The sequence below is a fragment of the Trichoderma breve genome, chromosome 3 (assembly GCF_028502605.1).
Source record: "Trichoderma breve strain T069 chromosome 3, whole genome shotgun sequence".
NCBI lineage: Eukaryota > Fungi > Ascomycota > Sordariomycetes > Hypocreales > Hypocreaceae > Trichoderma > Trichoderma breve.
Window position 1 is genome coordinate 4444161 of NC_079234.1, and position 16989 is coordinate 4461149.

Genomic DNA, 16989 nt, shown 5'->3' on the forward strand with positions numbered 1-16989 from the left:
TCGGGTGATTAGCGTCTGCTTTCTTGGAGCCCAAGCGCCAGTTGATTCACCCCAGTAGCCAGCACCGGTCCAGCTAATATCAACCCCAACTCGGATATCTATGTAGCCCAGCACCTTCATTCGCATCTCCGTAGTGCTGCCACTTCTAAGTCCGCCCGCATGGCAAACGGTCATTCCGAATCTTATCCCCAATTGTGCCTCGCATCAGCTGTCGAGAATCGGGGCAAGGATGCCAGCATTGATTCCATCTTTAGCTCGTGTTCACTATCACCCAATTGGCAATTGCCCGCAATGGCTTGGGCAATTAGTATTCACTGCCAGCGCCACAGGTCTCATGGAAATTAACTTGAGTATCTCCCTATTCCGCGGTCAATACTCTGTAGTCAACATGTGTCAGGGATGCCTCTTTGCTTACAAGATAATCGCATCACAAACAATAGAGGAGCCATGCAGAATCAACCCCTGTGGAGCCCCGCAAAGTTCAAGTTGTCGTGCATACATGCGCAGTGCGTTGTACTCCGTATACCCACACCCGCACCTATTTCTCTATCTACATGCCGATACTTGCAATCTACAGATAGCATGTTATATGCGTATACTTGTATGTCAATCATTCATGCTAACTCCCAAGATATCCATTAATCGTAGATATAGTGCCCATCTATACATAGACTGCCATTACGGGATCTCATCATCATCATCGCCTCCAAACCCAAAGCTAAATCCTTCTGCTTGCTCTTCATCTCGTCCCACTGCCGTATCCCACTTTCTCTTTCTGCCATTCTTCTTATCAGCTAGTTCTAGTGCTTTCTCCAGAACGTCTGGGTAGTCTTGCTTGAGTCTGGCTGTGAAAAGGCCAAAGGGATCTTCTACGTCTCGCGAGAAGCCAGAGACTTGATCCGGCTTGTCCCTTAGGAACGACAAGACTTCGGAAACTAGATTCAAGCTGGGAGACTGAGGGACGAAATTTTGTGTCAGCGCAATGCCCTTTTCAATGTTCACCACGAGATGCCACCATCCACTCGGAACATGAAGTATCTCTCCAGCATTGCAGATGCCCTCAACGCACTCAGGCATGTGTCTTGCCTCGTCGTGGAACGTGAGCAACCACTCAGCAATGCTTAGAGGGCTTGTCACTTCGCTGCTGTCTGAAGATACGTAAACTCCGGGTACCTGGGCCGTTGGCGGAAACATGATCCAGTATTTAGCCCCCTGAATCACGGCATTCCACGCACTCGTCCCGTTGGGATCCTTGTGGAAGGTAGACCCGCTTCGTTCGGGCCCGATAATCAACCACCGGTGAGCCGGCCGTTCGTCTCCCAAGACCTCGAAGAGATCTGGCCCGAAGCAGTCGGGCCGCCAATACGAGGCACCCTCTGAGTGTCCGACCTTGAGCTCCATCTTCTCAGCGAATTTTCGATCAAACAAGTAGAGAGGGCTTTCGTCTCTGTTCCGATTCATATAATCACAATACTGTGAAAATGTCCAGTCCACTGCTTCGGCACGAAACTCAACGTCGGCGAACTTGTCGAGTAAGGAATCAATGGTCCACTGGGAGTAAACTGGCCATTCTTGTATGCATTTCGTCAAGACAAAAGGTTGCTCAGTCCATCTTTCAGCATACTCTTCATATGTGAGATTCTCAAACCGGCGAATCTGATTAGCTTTTGGTATCCCCGTGACATATTTTGCTAGCTCAATATTGCTGCAGGCAAAAGGTCGATGTAGGACATCGGAAAAGACGTTGCCACAGTCAACCTTTGCTTGTTGACCACTGTCAAGGCCCAAGACAGTCGATCTCCATGATCCCCGCCAATTAATAGATGAGGAGCTCGTTGACTGAGATCTAAAGTTTATTCCACGTTAGCTCGTGCCATCACTGACTTAATCCTATGGATCACGAATGTCTGTTGGAATTATACGTGACTGTTGAATATCAGGCACATATAAACAGATTTACTGCGTTGCCACGGAGATAGAGATGAGTTGCTTGGGACGATAGCACTTGTTTCGCGAGCACACACATGGGGTATATCCACACAAGGAAATCATGGCAAAAACTTACCGAAGATAAAGTGCTTTCCATAATTCTTCAGAATGGCAGAAGGCATATAAAAACTTGCATGTAGACCCAAGGCTCAAAAGTGAGCTTTTGTCAAAACCCTCGAGAACAAGGGCAAGGATCTCATCGGGTAGAACTGCCCATGTGCCAATACTTCTTCGGGCATTCGGCCCCGTGGCGAGATACTGGTTTCCCAGGGGTTTGACTCCGAGAGGGTGAGTTGGTATTGAATCAGAATGGCTATCGCCAATTAAGTCGCTGGCTTCGTATGAAATTGCTGAAGGCATGATGCTATTCGCGACAAAGAATTGACCGATTTTTGGGCACTGAAAACCCTGTTGTGCAGAATTCGAGCTGAAAAAAGCCAAGTAAAGTGTATGTTTTAATTTGGTCAAGTAATAAGATGATATTTGCTATTTCTAGCAAAGGAGATCAAGATTTTTTGGCCGTGAAGTACAGCTGGTCGTGTGGTGTTGACAAAAGTTGTTAGTGGGCAGATTCTTTCTTCTCTGCCCAATGGCTGCTGTCGTGCCGAGTAAAATGGGGCCATCACAGCCAGAATATAGGCACAGAGAAGAAAGAATCCCGTTTTGGCCACCTCAATTCTGCGATTTGTGTTTTAAAAAATATGTTTATTAGAACTAAAGTGATATATAATTTCACCAATTATTTATCTAGGCCGCTGCTCAATGATTCAGAACATTTATCGACCCGTCGTCTTATAGACTGATTCGCGCGGCATCACAAGCATTGGTACGTACCGCCTAGCACCAGTGTTCAGCCCGTCTGCTTCCCATATCCTTACTAATCCCGATCCCACTACAAATACACAGTCTCTGATTGGTCCAGATAGCCGAGGACCGACACATGCTTTTCCGAAGTCTCCATCTACGAAAACGTGACATACGCTGCCAAACCTCCAAGCATTGCCGAGCTGTCTGTGTAAAGCCATTGCTGCTTCAAATTTTTGCGCGGACGCAGCCTGGTGACCCCGGATTTCTTGCTTCGCTCACAATGGCATCTTCTATGGCTTTGAGGAAGTTGGCCTCTGGCTCTTCGGTACGTAACCAGAAAAAAAACTTGCGAATCTGCTGCCCCTCCGTTGCTCTGCGCGCAAAACGGATCGCCGGGCGAGCATAGCTTGGAGAACCATGAGCTCGATTGGCCTCTTTTCTTTCTTGCAGCTAGTTGATACTGACATTGGCCATAGTTTTCGCGATTTGCCAGGAGCCAGCTTAGGAACTTCTCATCTACCCGACCGGCAGGTAGGTCCATTCCATTCCGAGAGCTACAATTTGCGATTTGGCGATTTCCGATCGAATATCACGAGAAGAAAAGACAGGCATGCGATCAGGTGCTGATATATGTTCTTAAAAATAGCCCGCATTATCACAAATGGACCTTTGAGAGCAAAGGAAGCTTCCCCCTTTGTTAGCTCCAAGTACCCCGTCATTGTACGTCGGCCCCCTCCCCCGCCCCCGGATTGACATCTCCCTGGGTCAGCGAGACAAGATGCAAGAGGACGTTGTCAATTGACCATGTGTCGCGACTATTAGGATCATGAATACGACGCACTTGTTGTCGGTGCCGGCGGTGCAGGTTTGAGAGCAACAATGGGTCTTGCCGAAGCTGGCTTCAAGACCGCCTGTATTTCTAAGCTCTTCCCCACACGAAGTCACACGGTTGCTGCTCAGGGCGGTATCAACGCTGCCCTGGGAAACATGCACGAAGATGACTGGAGATGGCACATGTACGACACTGTCAAGGGCTCCGACTGGCTGGGTGACCAGGATGCCATCCACTACATGACCCGTGAGGCCCCTGCTTCCATTATCGAGCTGGAGCACTACGGCTGCCCTTTCTCCCGAACTGAGGATGGCAAGATGTGAGTTTCTTCAATCATGCCATGATACCAAACACCTTCTTTGGTGCCCCTCCCCCGCATTTTACTAATACGGATGTTTTTCGTTTAGCTACCAGCGAGCTTTTGGCGGTCAATCGCAGAAGTTTGGCAAGGGTGGTCAGGCCTACCGATGCTGTGCCGCCGCTGACCGAACTGGTCACGCTCTTCTGCACACTCTCTACGGCCAGTCTCTCCGATACAACGCCAACTACTTCATCGAGTACTTCGCCATCGACCTGATTATGCAAGATGGTGAATGCCGTGGTGTCCTCGCCTACAACCAGGAAGACGGCACTCTGCACCGATTCCTAGCCAACAACACCGTCTTGGCAACCGGTGGTTACGGACGTGCTTACTTTAGCTGCACATCTGCCCACACCTGTACCGGTGACGGTATGGCCATGGTGGCCCGAGCTGGTCTGCCCAACCAGGATCTTGAGTTCGTTCAGTTCCACCCCACTGGTATCTATGGCGCTGGTTGCCTGATCACTGAGGGTGCTCGTGGTGAGGGCGGTTATCTCTTGAACAGCGAGGGTGAGCGCTTCATGGAGCGATATGCCCCCACCGCCAAGGATCTCGCCTCTCGAGACGTTGTCTCTCGATCAATGACAATGGAGATCCGCGAGGGTCGTGGTGTTGGTGCTGAGAAGGATCACATCTTCCTGCAACTCAGCCACCTGCCTGCGGAAATTCTCGCTGAGCGACTTCCTGGTATTTCTGAGACTGCCGGCATTTTCGCTGGTGTCGATGTCACCAAGCAGCCCATCCCCGTCCTGCCTACTGTCCACTACAACATGGGTGGTATCCCTACCCGATACACTGGTGAGGTTCTCACTATTGATGAGAACGGCCAGGACAAGGTCGTCCCTGGCCTGTTCGCTTGCGGTGAGGCTGCTTCAGTGTCTGTCCACGGTGCTAACCGACTGGGCGCCAACTCCCTTTTGGATCTGGTCGTCTTTGGTCGTGCCGTTGCCCACACCATCCGTGACAACTTCACCCCTGGCGCCAACCTGAAGCCTCTCGCTGCCGATGCTGGTTCTGACCACATTGAGGTCCTTGACAAGATCCGAACATCTGACGGCCCCAAGAGCACTGCTGAGATCCGTCTGGCCATGCAGAAGACCATGCAGACCGAGGTCAGCGTTTTCCGAACTCAGGAGAGCTTGGACGAGGGTGTCCGCAGGATGAACGAGGTTGATTCAACCTTTGCGGATGTTGGCATCAAGGACCGCAGCATGATCTGGAACTCAGATCTCGTCGAGACCCTTGAGCTGAGAAACTTGTTGACTTGCGCGTAAGTGTTATCTACGACACCCAAATCACATGTGACGAGAACTATGACTAACTTTTGCATGTCACAGTGTTCAAACCGCCACCGCCGCTGCTGCCCGAAAGGAGTCTCGTGGCGCTCACGCCCGTGAGGACTACCCCGACCGTGATGACGAGAACTGGATGAAGCACACTCTCAGCTTCCAGAAGCAGCCTCACGGCAAGGTAGACCTGACATACCGCAAGGTCATTTCCACCACTCTGGACGAGAACGAGTGCAAGCCTGTACCTCCCTTCAAGCGTGTCTATTAAGCAGCTAACTACCCAGCCGTTTTAATATTGACGTACAACAAGTGTTTGAGTTTATAAGCAAGAAGTAAAAGGGTCATGTTGGCGAAAAAAGAGTTGTCTAATATAGTATCCTCTGCATACGCACGAAGCAAAGTTTCGTTCGTAAGGGTAAATGGAGGTCGAGTTAGTACGGATATTGATTGCCACCGAGGCTCAATATTTCGATTAACACTAGCTATATTGTATTATATCAAAGTTTGAGATTTAGCAAACAGAAAAAAATTATTAACATTCCCCAATGAGTCACAAAGCATACCTTTTGTGAGATAAGCCAAATCCTCCGTGACTCGATGCCAGCAACACCACATGTAATGCAGTGGATGTAACCTGTAGGCAGAACCCGCCACAAAGTGTACTGCGCTAGGGACTAAGTTCCTCTCAGCCCGGCCACCTTACTGTATGCTAGTGCACTGTACTCCATATTGACAGAATGGAAAAAAATTCTTGAATGCTAACTTCGCCTGTACAGTGCTCTAGGTACCCTAACCGCTGCCCCACCAGGCCACCCCGACCCCAAAGTGATTGGCCACAGCCATGGTGGGTAGGAAAAAAAAAACAAGCATCGCCCCTCAGTCGTCTTTTTTTTCTCTCTCCTCTCTCCCACCTTCACTGCATATATCATCACGACTTTTTTTTCCTAGGTTCCTTCTGCTCTCGTGTATATCGAGAGTGTACGAATATAGTCGACAACTTTTCAGTTTATCAAACGTTCCCAGCCTTCTCTCGAGAGAAGTCTGTTGTTTTCTTGTCGCTACCACCCCGCCTACTTCTTCTTCAACCATTCTAGGTCGAGCTGTGCTTGATCTAGATTTTCTTCTTCAACCGCAATCATGGCTGACAAAGGACTCGAGGATGTCCCCGAGGGTGAGTTGGGCTGCAAAATCTCCATCATATGGCTGGCGGATTGTGATGTCGGAGTCTTCCGGAGGCCTTGCTTGTGCGCGCAAACGCTCGCAGACTCTTTTTGACTTACGACCCCACGATACCCAACCTTGCGATCCCCATGGCCGCCCCGCCCTGCTTCTCGACAATTTTTGCTAACGACGGTTGCGTTACAGGACAGATCGAGTCTAACTACGACGAGACCGTCGACTCCTTTGATGACATGAACCTCAAGTCTGAGCTCCTCCGAGGTGGTGAGTGCTATCCCTCTTCCACTCCCGCACGAAGCGACTTTCCTACAAAAAGGGGCCAAAATCTAACAGGGGCCTAGTCTACGCCTACGGTTTCGAGCGTCCCTCTGCTATCCAGCAGCGTGCTATCATGCCTGTTATCAAGGGCCACGATGTCATTGCCCAGGCCCAGTCCGGTACTGGAAAGACTGCCACTTTCTCCATCTCCGTTCTCCAGAAGATCGACCCCGCCGTCAAGCAGTGCCAGGCTCTGATCCTTGCCCCCACCCGTGAGCTGGCCCAGCAGATCCAGAAGGTCGTTGTCGCTATTGGCGACTTCATGAACGTTGAGTGCCACGCCTGCATTGGTGGCACCAGCGTCCGTGAGGACATGAAGGCCCTCCAGGACGGCCCCCAGGTCGTTGTCGGTACCCCCGGCCGTGTCCACGACATGATCCAGCGTCGTTTCCTCAAGACCGACGCCATGAAGATGTTCGTCCTCGACGAGGCCGATGAGATGCTTTCTGTAAGGAACCCTCGAACTATGCCTTCTCGGCTAGTGATACGGCTTTGCTAACATTTACTGCCTCTTCCAGCGTGGTTTCACCGACCAAATCTACGACATCTTCCAGCTCCTTCCTCAGTCCACCCAGGTTGTCCTGCTCTCCGCTACCATGCCCCAGGACGTCCTTGAGGTCACCACCCGATTCATGCGTGACCCCGTCCGTATCCTCGTCAAGAAGGACGAGCTTACCCTGGAAGGTATCAAGCAGTTCTACATTGCTGTCGAGAAGGAGGAGTGGAAGCTCGACACCCTGTCCGATCTGTACGAGACCGTGACCATTACCCAGGCCGTCATCTTCTGCAACACCCGCAGAAAGGTCGACTGGCTGACTGACAAGCTGACTGCCCGTGACTTCACCGTCTCTGCCATGCACGGTGACATGGACCAGGCTCAGCGTGACCTGATTATGAAGGAGTTCCGATCCGGCTCCTCTCGTGTCCTGATCGCCACTGACCTGCTGGCCCGTGGTATCGATGTCCAGCAGGTTTCCCTGGTCATCAACTACGATCTCCCCGCCAACCGGGAGAACTACATCCACCGTATCGGTCGTGGTGGTCGTTTCGGCCGAAAGGGTGTTGCCATCAACTTTGTCACCGCCGACGATGTCCGCATGATGCGTGAGATTGAACAGTTCTACAGCACCCAGATTGAGGAAATGCCCATGAACGTTGCCGATCTCATCTAAAGAAAGATTGCCACCGCGTCTTATTTTTCACCCGCTCCGGGCTACCATCTTTTTTTGATATCGCGTAGCCCTGTTTATGATAGTTGGGGACCATTTGTGGGAAGAGGCATCGTTCCAGTATTTGACGGTAGCTGCTGATAGATTCAAACGTTTCTAGAGAGGGGGGCATCCGGGACCGCATTTTTGAAAAAGCCGGTCTCGAGGGGGCGACTTGCAAGGAAAAAGGGGGGCAGGATTGGCTGCGTGACGAAGGCTCAGGAAGTCCTTTGCACCTTAATGACATGAAGGTGTGGCGGGCAACCAAAAGTAATGCAATGATTCTCTTTTTTTTAGTACCCTGTTCCTGTCGCCTCTGAGTGTCTGTATCTAGGAGTCGCTATCATGATTTGTCTTTTTTTCAAAAAAGTTTAGTACTACTTCAATCTTGTCTGCTATGTGCCAACGTGAAATCATGTCATAAACTGTAGTCTCTCTGCTCCTTCGTGCACTTTGTATGGCATTACTAAGTCACCAACCCATCCCTCACGTTATAAATAGCTCATATACAATTTCCCAAGTGTGAGAGAGAGCAAGAACACATTTTCAAACGAGCAAAACCCATAGTTCACACACAAGCAAGAGGAGAAACGGTTTTAACGTGATCAATGTACTGTCAATTAGAAAAGTTGTCACAGATATACAGGTACATAGTATATATATGTCCATAGAGTACTGTCGAATCCAGTTACGACATGAGATTTCCAATCATTTGCCTGCCCTCTCCAACAAAAGAATAAACAAAATAGCAAAAAGTAAAAAACGCCCCAAGTGGTATATGTTGTATGGTAATTAACATCCTTTGACCTCCCTTCTCTCACCCATAAAAATAACTCGAGGAAATAATCATCCTGTTCCCCAGGGGAGGTTTTTAATCTCGCATCATCAAAAAGTAGTAGACAAAAGAAAGTAAAGAAGAGTAAAAAATATCGTCATCACAATTTTGAAAGATTTTTGTTTTTGTTGTTTTTCCTCTTTTCGTATTGTTGGTCATATCTTACATGGCCTGGCCAAAGGTGTTGGGAGGAGCACCGCTGTATGCGCCGGGGATGGGCACAGCGTCGTATGTTGGCTCATCTGCGGCTACAGGAGCGTGATCGTGCAGAGTCTCTGACTGAGGCGGTGCCGGAGACAGAGGGCTCTGAGTCTTGGGCGTGGCAGAGGGAGCCTTTGTAGGAGGAGCCTGGAGCTTGAAGGGAAGCTGAGGCTTGGAGAATTGAGAAGGAGGCTCAGCGACGACTTGGACGCTTGGGGTGAAGGTGCTCTTCTCGTCGATGCCGCCGAGGCTGCCAAAGTTGGCCGGGGCGTGGCGAGGCGACAGGGCGTACTGGCTAAGAGCGGGCGACTTGGGTGGGAACATGCTGGGCGTCATTGGGACACCTCCCATGCCGGGAGATCGTGGGAAACCAGGGGTGTTGGGAGCAGACTGCGAGCGAAGCTGTGCGAGGTAGAGATCGGAGCGGGCACGGTCACGAACGTCCATGGACTTGTGCAGGCGGCGCTTGGAGTAGTAGCGGTAGAAGATGACACTGTAGAGCAGGATGCTGATGACCTCAAGCACGACTTCGATGATGATGCAGATGAGGGTCCAGTTCTGCAGGCGGCACACCAGGGCGTACTTGACCTTGTCGGAGAAGACCTCAGATCGGGTGTTTTGCACGCAGGACCATCCCCACATGTCTTTGTTGTTGCCGTTGCTTTTAGAGTTGGAGAAGACGGCAGCGGCGAGAACCCATAGGATAAGACTGACGATGAACTGGAGAGGAGGTGTTAGTCTGGATACAAGCCCAAATCGAAGATCTAAAATCCAGTATATACATACCCAACCAATAGCGAAAATCGTATAATAAGTGCCAACCTTCTCAGCGCGGCGATGTCCTCCGCGGCAGTATGCGACAAAGACCAGGACCGAGATAGCGAGAGATACGCAGGCCATGGCGAGGACGAGCTTCTGGGCCCAGGGGTTGGTTCCGTTGGCCCACGAGGGCATCTTGCTCTGCTGGGGGAGAGACTTTGTGGCGTTGAAGATGGCAAAGGACGACGAGAGCATGGCGAGGATGATGAGCGAGCAGCTGAAGTGGACACTTCGGAGGGCGAACTTGGCCATGCGTACGCGGACCTTGATTTTCTAGAGTGGGAGTCATGTTAGCTGTCGTTCTTTTTTCTTGTTTAGATATGCAGATTGATCTTGAATAGACGTACCAGATCTCTGGCCTGCTCCTTTTCCGTCTGCTGCTCTCGCTTCTCCAGAATGTCCTCCTCGCGGAACGTAGGGCTCATGAGGTTGAGTGTCCTGGCAGGGGTTCCAGGTACCCTCATGGCGCTCTTGAGGGGGGACTTTGGCATGCGGAGAGACTCGCGGTCACTGCCCGAGTTGCTGATGTAGCCAAAGCCGACATCGCCAGGCTGAGAGTCGGAGGCTTGAGCGTTGGGCGGGTCGGCAAAGGGTGAAGCGCCGTTCTCGACGGGCGAGTGGACAGACGTTGCCTCGGCGAAGCGAGGAGTCCGCGGTACCTTGAGCGAGCTTTCTGATGAAGAACTTGACGAGGTGCCGGTTCGGGCGTGTGTGAGGTTGAGAGCGGCGGGCCGCTTCTTCTCGCCAAAGTTGAAGCCTGCGGGCGTAGGTGTGTCAATGACAGCTGCGTCTTGCTGCGCTGAAGACGGCTTCGTCTCCTGCGTCAGTGATGACGAACCTTGGTTGTCCATTTTGGACTTTTAGATATTTTGTTTTTCTTTACTTGGGGAGGTTTGAGGGGAAATCAAATATGTTGCAGTTTGTGTTGATCGTGTAAGTCGAGACAGGACAGTACACTCGAGAACCCAAACTCTCTCGACCCAGTCGATGTGGTAGGCCTCGTAGCAGAAGAAAAAAAGAGAGTAAGGGAATACACCAAAAAAAGCAACAGTACAGTAATCACGATTGAAGAAAGTGTGGCGAGTCCAGCTATCGAGGAGCAAGAAGGAGAAAAAGGGAGGACTCCAAAAGGCGTGGCGGGAGCGCAAGAGTTTTGAGGACAACGGCGACGACACAGATGCGACGAGCTCATTCGACAAGAAGGACGAGGCGCCGGCCAAAAAAAGAAACCCGGCGAGTATTAGATGGTAGATGCAAGCTCTCTTTTTTCCTCGCTTCTGCGGAGCCGAGACCGGTTACTACTCTTTTCTTACTCGCCTTTCTGGCTGGGTTGAGGGGCGTGTTCGATGGCAAGGGCCCCCAATACAGCTCATACGACGATATTGGATGGGATGGCGGGCGATCTGATAGGCGACTGGAGGGTGTGATGCGCCCAGAGGCGTGCGCGGCTAGCCGCCGAACTGGCCACGGCGAGATGCAGATTGGCTCTGGAGGGTCTGATTGTGCAGATTGGGCGCTTTGAGGGCGGGTCTGAATGCGTGTGCCTGTCCTGTCTGTCTATTGCTGGCAGCTGCGTATATTCACGAGTACGAGCAATTTGCGTGGTGAGATGGAGTGAGACGAGACGGCAGACAGGCAGGTATAGAACAGAAGAGAGGAGGAGAGACAAGTCGGTAAGGTAACAGACAATGGTAAAAGACAAGAACAAGAATCACGCAAGGCTACGGCTGCACTATTATCTCACCCAGCTTTAAACTCCGGGGACCAACATCCATCAACTTTGACTCTGCCGTGTGTGCCATACGAGCACACGCACTTGACGAGTAATATTGAGCCCGGCACGTCTTTTTCCTTTCCTTCTTTTTTTCCCTTGCTGGCGGGCGCGGACCCGGAAGTGGCTGGCAAACCTCGTGGTTGGTCGTTCTGTCAAAAGAAACGAGTACGCAGCCATACTAACTCAACTTGTAAGCCGGCAACGCCTCCCCCCCTTGCTAGTTTTTTCTCTCTCTCGCCTCGATTGTCTTTTGCCTCTCCTCTCTCTCTGGCTTCACTTCCAGCAAGCAATCAAAAAGCAGCGGCTGCTCTTACTCCGCTCGACGCGCTGCAGCTGCCGCCGGGGTCCCGAATTTCCAGTGAGACGACGCCCCCAGCTCGACATCCTGATTGGCCCAGCCCCAGAAGCACCCGCGGGCCCTTTTTAGGGCCTTTGCAGGGGCTCCAAGTGCTAATGTCTCTGTGCCCGCACGCTCTCGGGCCAATCAGGGAGCCAGACGCCTGTGATGGGCGCAAGCCACTGCAGTCTCTCGGCGGCAATCAGAGATATGGGATTTGCTGCTGCCAGGGCCCGTCTGTTCGCGCCCAGATTTTTTTCATCTCAAGACAACCCGTCCATGGTCGAAATTGAAATCCATGTGTCCATCAAGCTTGTGTTGCTATTTTAAACAACACCCACCGATGTGCTTCAGCAGCCGCCCACCAAAACTTGATTTTGATTTTGTCTCAATTCCATCTAATCAACTGATTCATTCATGCAGTCCATTCTCTCCTTCTTATTCTTCTTCGTTTTTCCATCGTTGGCACTAAGGCAGCCCGTGGCGTGAGAGCCCGACCAAGCCCGTCAGCAGACGCTGACCATCCCCCACAACAAAGTTCGTCTACGCCTTTTCCATACTACAGCTCCGGCTCTATCGCCATCCGGGGGTGGGCGGTCAACGGGTTTGCCCGTGGGCCGTGTTGCAGCTCTTCTCTTGCGTCTGCTACGGAGCAGAGTTGTCGTTGACCCGGAGAGCCGCATGTGTTATTTGTAATACTGAGATATACCAAATGCACAGGCGGTGCTACAGAGTACGGCAGCAACAACACGGCCTGTTCATGTTGGTGATGGAGGCGCTTTCGTGCAGTGTGATTTCGCGTGTGGACCCTGCCTTGTACGACGAGCATCTCCATTGTCGGTTCATGGTATGGGTGCATGCATGTCATGAGCTACAAAGTGCCCGTGCTACATTGCTTCCACCATTTGGCTATATACGAGTGCTGTAGTAGGTGTACACACACACAGTTTCAAAACACATCAGTGTGATAGTAGTAGTAGTAGCATGAAGCCCGTCGAGATACTGTCCGTCTCCACACCATGGGCCAAGCATCTGCACGGTTGCATCTCTCATCACCAACAGATACAAGTGCCCTCATTTGTATGTACGGGTCTTTATCCATGGCCCCCATCAACCCCAAAGCAGAGCAACATTTCTTCAATTCTTCTGCTTTGCATCGCCCCCAACATCCGTTTCTTCCCCATACGGCCTGTCATCACTTTACTTGCATGACAACCCCATCTACCGGGAAATCACCAAACACCCAGGCACGTCATCGGGTCAGCATTTAGCACACTGCTAGAGGTGAAATCGAGTGACGAGTAACTAGCCATTTGCCATGTGAAGTTTTGTACGGAGTAGAGCTCCCGGAAATAAATCGGCCGCCACAAGCATTTACCTGGAACTACTAAACTACTTAGCAGGCCTTTATCTATGTGAGCTCGACAGTTGCTTGCGGGCACATGCCGGCTGATGTCGTTTATCGAATTATCCCGACCAATGACCAGGCGGCCGGTCCCTGGTTTGGTGAACTACTGATAGTAATCTTCCGCCGGATAGACAAGGCGTAAGAATTAAATGCTTTTTTCAGCCAACTCCTGCATCCTGATCGGCCCTTCATCTCTTTTGAATGACAGCGTCGTCATGCGTGTAGTTTCTCCTCTGGGTGGCGTGGAAGCTCTCTGCTCTCTTCAGGGCTAGGTTAGTTGATGGCTCTCACCAAAGCCAGAGAGTAATTCCACGTTCAACCTACCTAGGAATAGCGCAGCTTCGGCTCTTGTATTCAAATGAGATTTTTTTGAATACGTATAACAATTGCTAGATTGTTGTAAGCCATCTGCTCAGTACCTAGTAGAAGAATGAAGCATATCTATATCCTGCTATCAAGATAAAGAGAGAGTGCCATCAGATACGAGAGCGCACAGCTTCTCCACTCAACATCCTGCTGCCACTTTGAGTCATCGTTTTACTTTTCGTCTAAAAACGACGTCTATACCTCTCTACCCGTACATATGGTATCAGGATTGTCGCTGTTTTTAATACAAGCAGCTCGGTGAGCCGTCAAATGAGCGATTGGGCGTAGATACTAAGAGTGCTACAACGAGATAGAAAAGAACATTCAGGCCCAATAGCTTTAATATAGGTTAGTATTCTTTACCTACCTACGTAGTGTCATTGATAGGCATATATACCGCTTACGATTTGGTGTTTGTTCGTACGTACCGCTCAATGACTGCTGCGGGAGACTCCAGTTAAGTGCTTGGATCATCGGGAACATTGAGTATGTTCCGGGGTGGTGTTGGCGTGGTAGGTAAGGTAGTTCTTCACATACCACCCGCTACTATCGCCACCTTCTCTACCATCTGCTACTAATGCTATCTTCTCTACTATCAACTACTACGGTAAATATTTTCCTAGTATATCTGGATGTACATTAGTGTATAATTGCTCTTCTTGTGCCTGTCATTGTACTATGTGGCTAACTTGGAGCTTTGGCTATCAATTCTCGAGCTTTAGCGCTCAAAATTTTAGCCTTTGGCTGAGAATATTTGTTAATTTTACCTTTTGTTTTATTTCTGTAACATTATTTTTGCCGTTTATATGACTCGAATCTTTTGATATTCGGATTAAATGTCTACTGTACCGCCCAATTCATTGCCATAATAAGTTCCATGAAGCTCCATAGAGGGGCTTGCCGAATTCTGGCTGTGGAGGGGCAAGAATCCTTATCAGTTTATCGCGACAAACCCGGTTTAGCGTAAGAGTCATCATGCTGCACACGATGAATTTTGACTCGACGGTGAAATGGCTGCTTGTGCAAACCTCCGCAATTTTATAGCAACCAAAACCTTGGAGGCACCTGCATTTCCCTGTTAAACTTGGTTGGTTTGCACGTGAGCTCCCTCGCTTCCCTCAAACTGTCGAAGTTCTCCAATTCTTAAAATCCTTCGCAGAATACCTTCTCTCGACCTCCCTAACAAGCATCAACTGCCCCGCCCACGTCCACGTCCCGTCACAATGTCCGACGACCCCAAATACGACGATATCCAGTCCGACTCGGACTCCGGAGAGTCCATCGACGCCCAGGATAACGTCGAATCTCTCGAAGACAAGGCCCTCAAGCCGGCGCTGAAGAAGTCCAACCCCGTCATCCCCAACCAGGCGGCAGTAAAACCTCCGCTGCCCCCACAGACCGATCCTAAAGATCTCGATGTTTCCGTCTTGACGCCCCTCACCCCCGAGATTATTGCTCGCCAGGCGACCATCAACATCGGTACCATTGGCCACGTCGCTCACGGAAAGTCCACCGTCGTCAAGGCCATCTCTGGTGTTCAGACCGTTCGATTCAAGAACGAGCTGATCCGTAACATCACCATCAAGCTTGGATACGCCAACGCCAAGATCTACCAGTGTGACAACGCCGCCTGCCCTCGTCCGGGATGCTACCGAAGCTACGGTAGTGAGAAGGAGGTTGACCCTCCTTGCGAGAGAGATGGCTGTGGTGGTACATACCGACTACTAAGACACGTCTCGTACGTATCAACTTGTCCCCTCGACCACTCCTTAGCCAAAGGATGGTAATATAAGACTTGTACATTTCGATATCTAACCTCTTCCAGCTTTGTCGACTGCCCTGGTCACGATATTCTCATGAGCACTATGTTGTCAGGAGCCGCTGTCATGGACGCCGCCCTTCTTCTCATTGCAGGCAACGAATCCTGCCCTCAGCCCCAAACGTCAGAACATTTGGCCGCCATCGAGATTATGAAGTTGGAGAACATCATTATCCTTCAGAACAAGGTCGACCTGATGAGGGAGGAGGTTACCCAGCAGCACTATGAGTCAATCCTCAAGTTCATCCGTGGAACTGTTGCCGAAAAGTCCCCCGTCGTCCCTATCTCTGCCCAGCTCAAGATCAACGTTGATGCTGTTCTCGACGCCATTGTCCACACCATCCCCGTGCCCGTCAGAGACCTCTCTCTGGAGCCCCGCATGATCGTCATCCGTTCCTTCGACGTCAACAAGCCCGGTGCTGAAATCGACGACCTCAAGGGTGGTGTTGCCGGTGGCAGTATCCTGCACGGTGTCCTCAAGCTTGGTGACGAGATTGAGATCCGTCCCGGTATTGTCTCACGCGACAACAGCGGTGCTCTCAAGTGCACTCCCCTCTTCAGCAAGGTCATCTCTCTCAACTCGGAGGGCAATGATCTCAAGTACGCTGTGCCCGGTGGCCTGATCGGTGTCGGTACCCAGATCGACCCTACCCTTTGCCGTGCTGATCGTCTGGTCGGTTTCGTCCTCGGTCTCAAGGGCAAGCTACCCGACATCTACAGCGAAATCGAAATCAACTTCTACCTCCTCCGACGTCTGCTGGGTGTCAAGACCGCAGATGGCAAGCAAGCCAAGGTCGCCAAGCTGGCTAAGAACGAAGTCATCATGGTCAACATTGGTTCCACATCAACCGGTGCCAAGGTTGCCGCCATCAAGAACGATGCTGCCAAGCTGGTCCTGACCAGCCCCGTCTGCACAGACATCGGTGAGAAGGTCGCCCTCAGCCGACGTATCGACAAGCACTGGCGTCTTATCGGATGGGCTACTATTGCTGCGTAAGTCTTTTGCCTTCTTCTCATTTCCCCTTCCTGAATACCCCTTCTTTTAGGCCTTGAAGCTAACATATCGTTCAGTGGTGTTACTCTGGAGCCCAGCTCAGCATAAGCGTAGAGCCGGAAAGAAAAACTTGTCTAGGTATATAGCGATTTATTATGGAATTTTGGGCTGGAAGCTACGCCTAAGGGTATCTCTGTAATAGGGTTAAGGCAGCTTTTTTATTCTATAGTCAAAAAAAATTTCAAATTATCCCAATTCGATTATCAGAAATAACAGCACGTATGATTAGGAGGCACTGGGAATCAGGGGCACGATCAGAGTATCTAGATCAGAATCGAAGTAGCAGTTTTCCATTGAAGGACAATGAAAAAAACAGCATTTTCTATCTAGTCGCCATCCCAGCGGATTCATCTATTACTTCTGCTACCTTCTTCCAGTATCTGCTACTATCGT

The 16989-nt window shown here is 50.7% G+C and overlaps 5 protein-coding genes across 5 annotated transcripts; 3 read left to right on the forward strand and 2 right to left on the reverse strand.

Annotated features, from left to right (window-relative positions):
- Positions 1-678: 678 nt before the first annotated feature.
- T069G_05764 (cupin-like domain-containing protein) lies at positions 679-2349 on the reverse strand (the record flags this gene model as incomplete). Its single annotated transcript, XM_056172974.1, has 2 exons — positions 679-1846; positions 2066-2349. The coding sequence occupies 2 exons, from the start codon at positions 2347-2349 to the stop codon at positions 679-681; spliced, it is 1452 nt and encodes a 483-aa protein (XP_056029832.1).
- Positions 2350-3076: 727 nt separating this feature from the next.
- T069G_05765 (FAD binding domain-containing protein) lies at positions 3077-5546 on the forward strand (the record flags this gene model as incomplete). Its single annotated transcript, XM_056172975.1, has 7 exons — positions 3077-3121; positions 3273-3327; positions 3443-3516; positions 3619-3642; positions 3703-3947; positions 4036-5259; positions 5327-5546. The coding sequence occupies 7 exons, from the start codon at positions 3077-3079 to the stop codon at positions 5544-5546; spliced, it is 1887 nt and encodes a 628-aa protein (XP_056029833.1).
- Positions 5547-6415: 869 nt separating this feature from the next.
- On the forward strand, positions 6416-7947 carry T069G_05766 (DEAD/DEAH box helicase domain-containing protein; the record flags this gene model as incomplete). Its single annotated transcript, XM_056172976.1, has 4 exons — positions 6416-6449; positions 6644-6721; positions 6799-7223; positions 7294-7947. The coding sequence occupies 4 exons, from the start codon at positions 6416-6418 to the stop codon at positions 7945-7947; spliced, it is 1191 nt and encodes a 396-aa protein (XP_056029834.1).
- A 1033-nt stretch (positions 7948-8980) lies between these two features.
- On the reverse strand, positions 8981-10689 carry T069G_05767 (uncharacterized protein; the record flags this gene model as incomplete). Its single annotated transcript, XM_056172977.1, has 3 exons — positions 8981-9739; positions 9806-10111; positions 10186-10689. The coding sequence occupies 3 exons, from the start codon at positions 10687-10689 to the stop codon at positions 8981-8983; spliced, it is 1569 nt and encodes a 522-aa protein (XP_056029835.1).
- A 4257-nt stretch (positions 10690-14946) lies between these two features.
- T069G_05768 (elongation factor tu GTP binding domain-containing protein) lies at positions 14947-16644 on the forward strand (the record flags this gene model as incomplete). Its single annotated transcript, XM_056172978.1, has 3 exons — positions 14947-15461; positions 15549-16535; positions 16614-16644. The coding sequence occupies 3 exons, from the start codon at positions 14947-14949 to the stop codon at positions 16642-16644; spliced, it is 1533 nt and encodes a 510-aa protein (XP_056029836.1).
- Between the last annotated feature and the right edge of the window lie 345 nt (positions 16645-16989).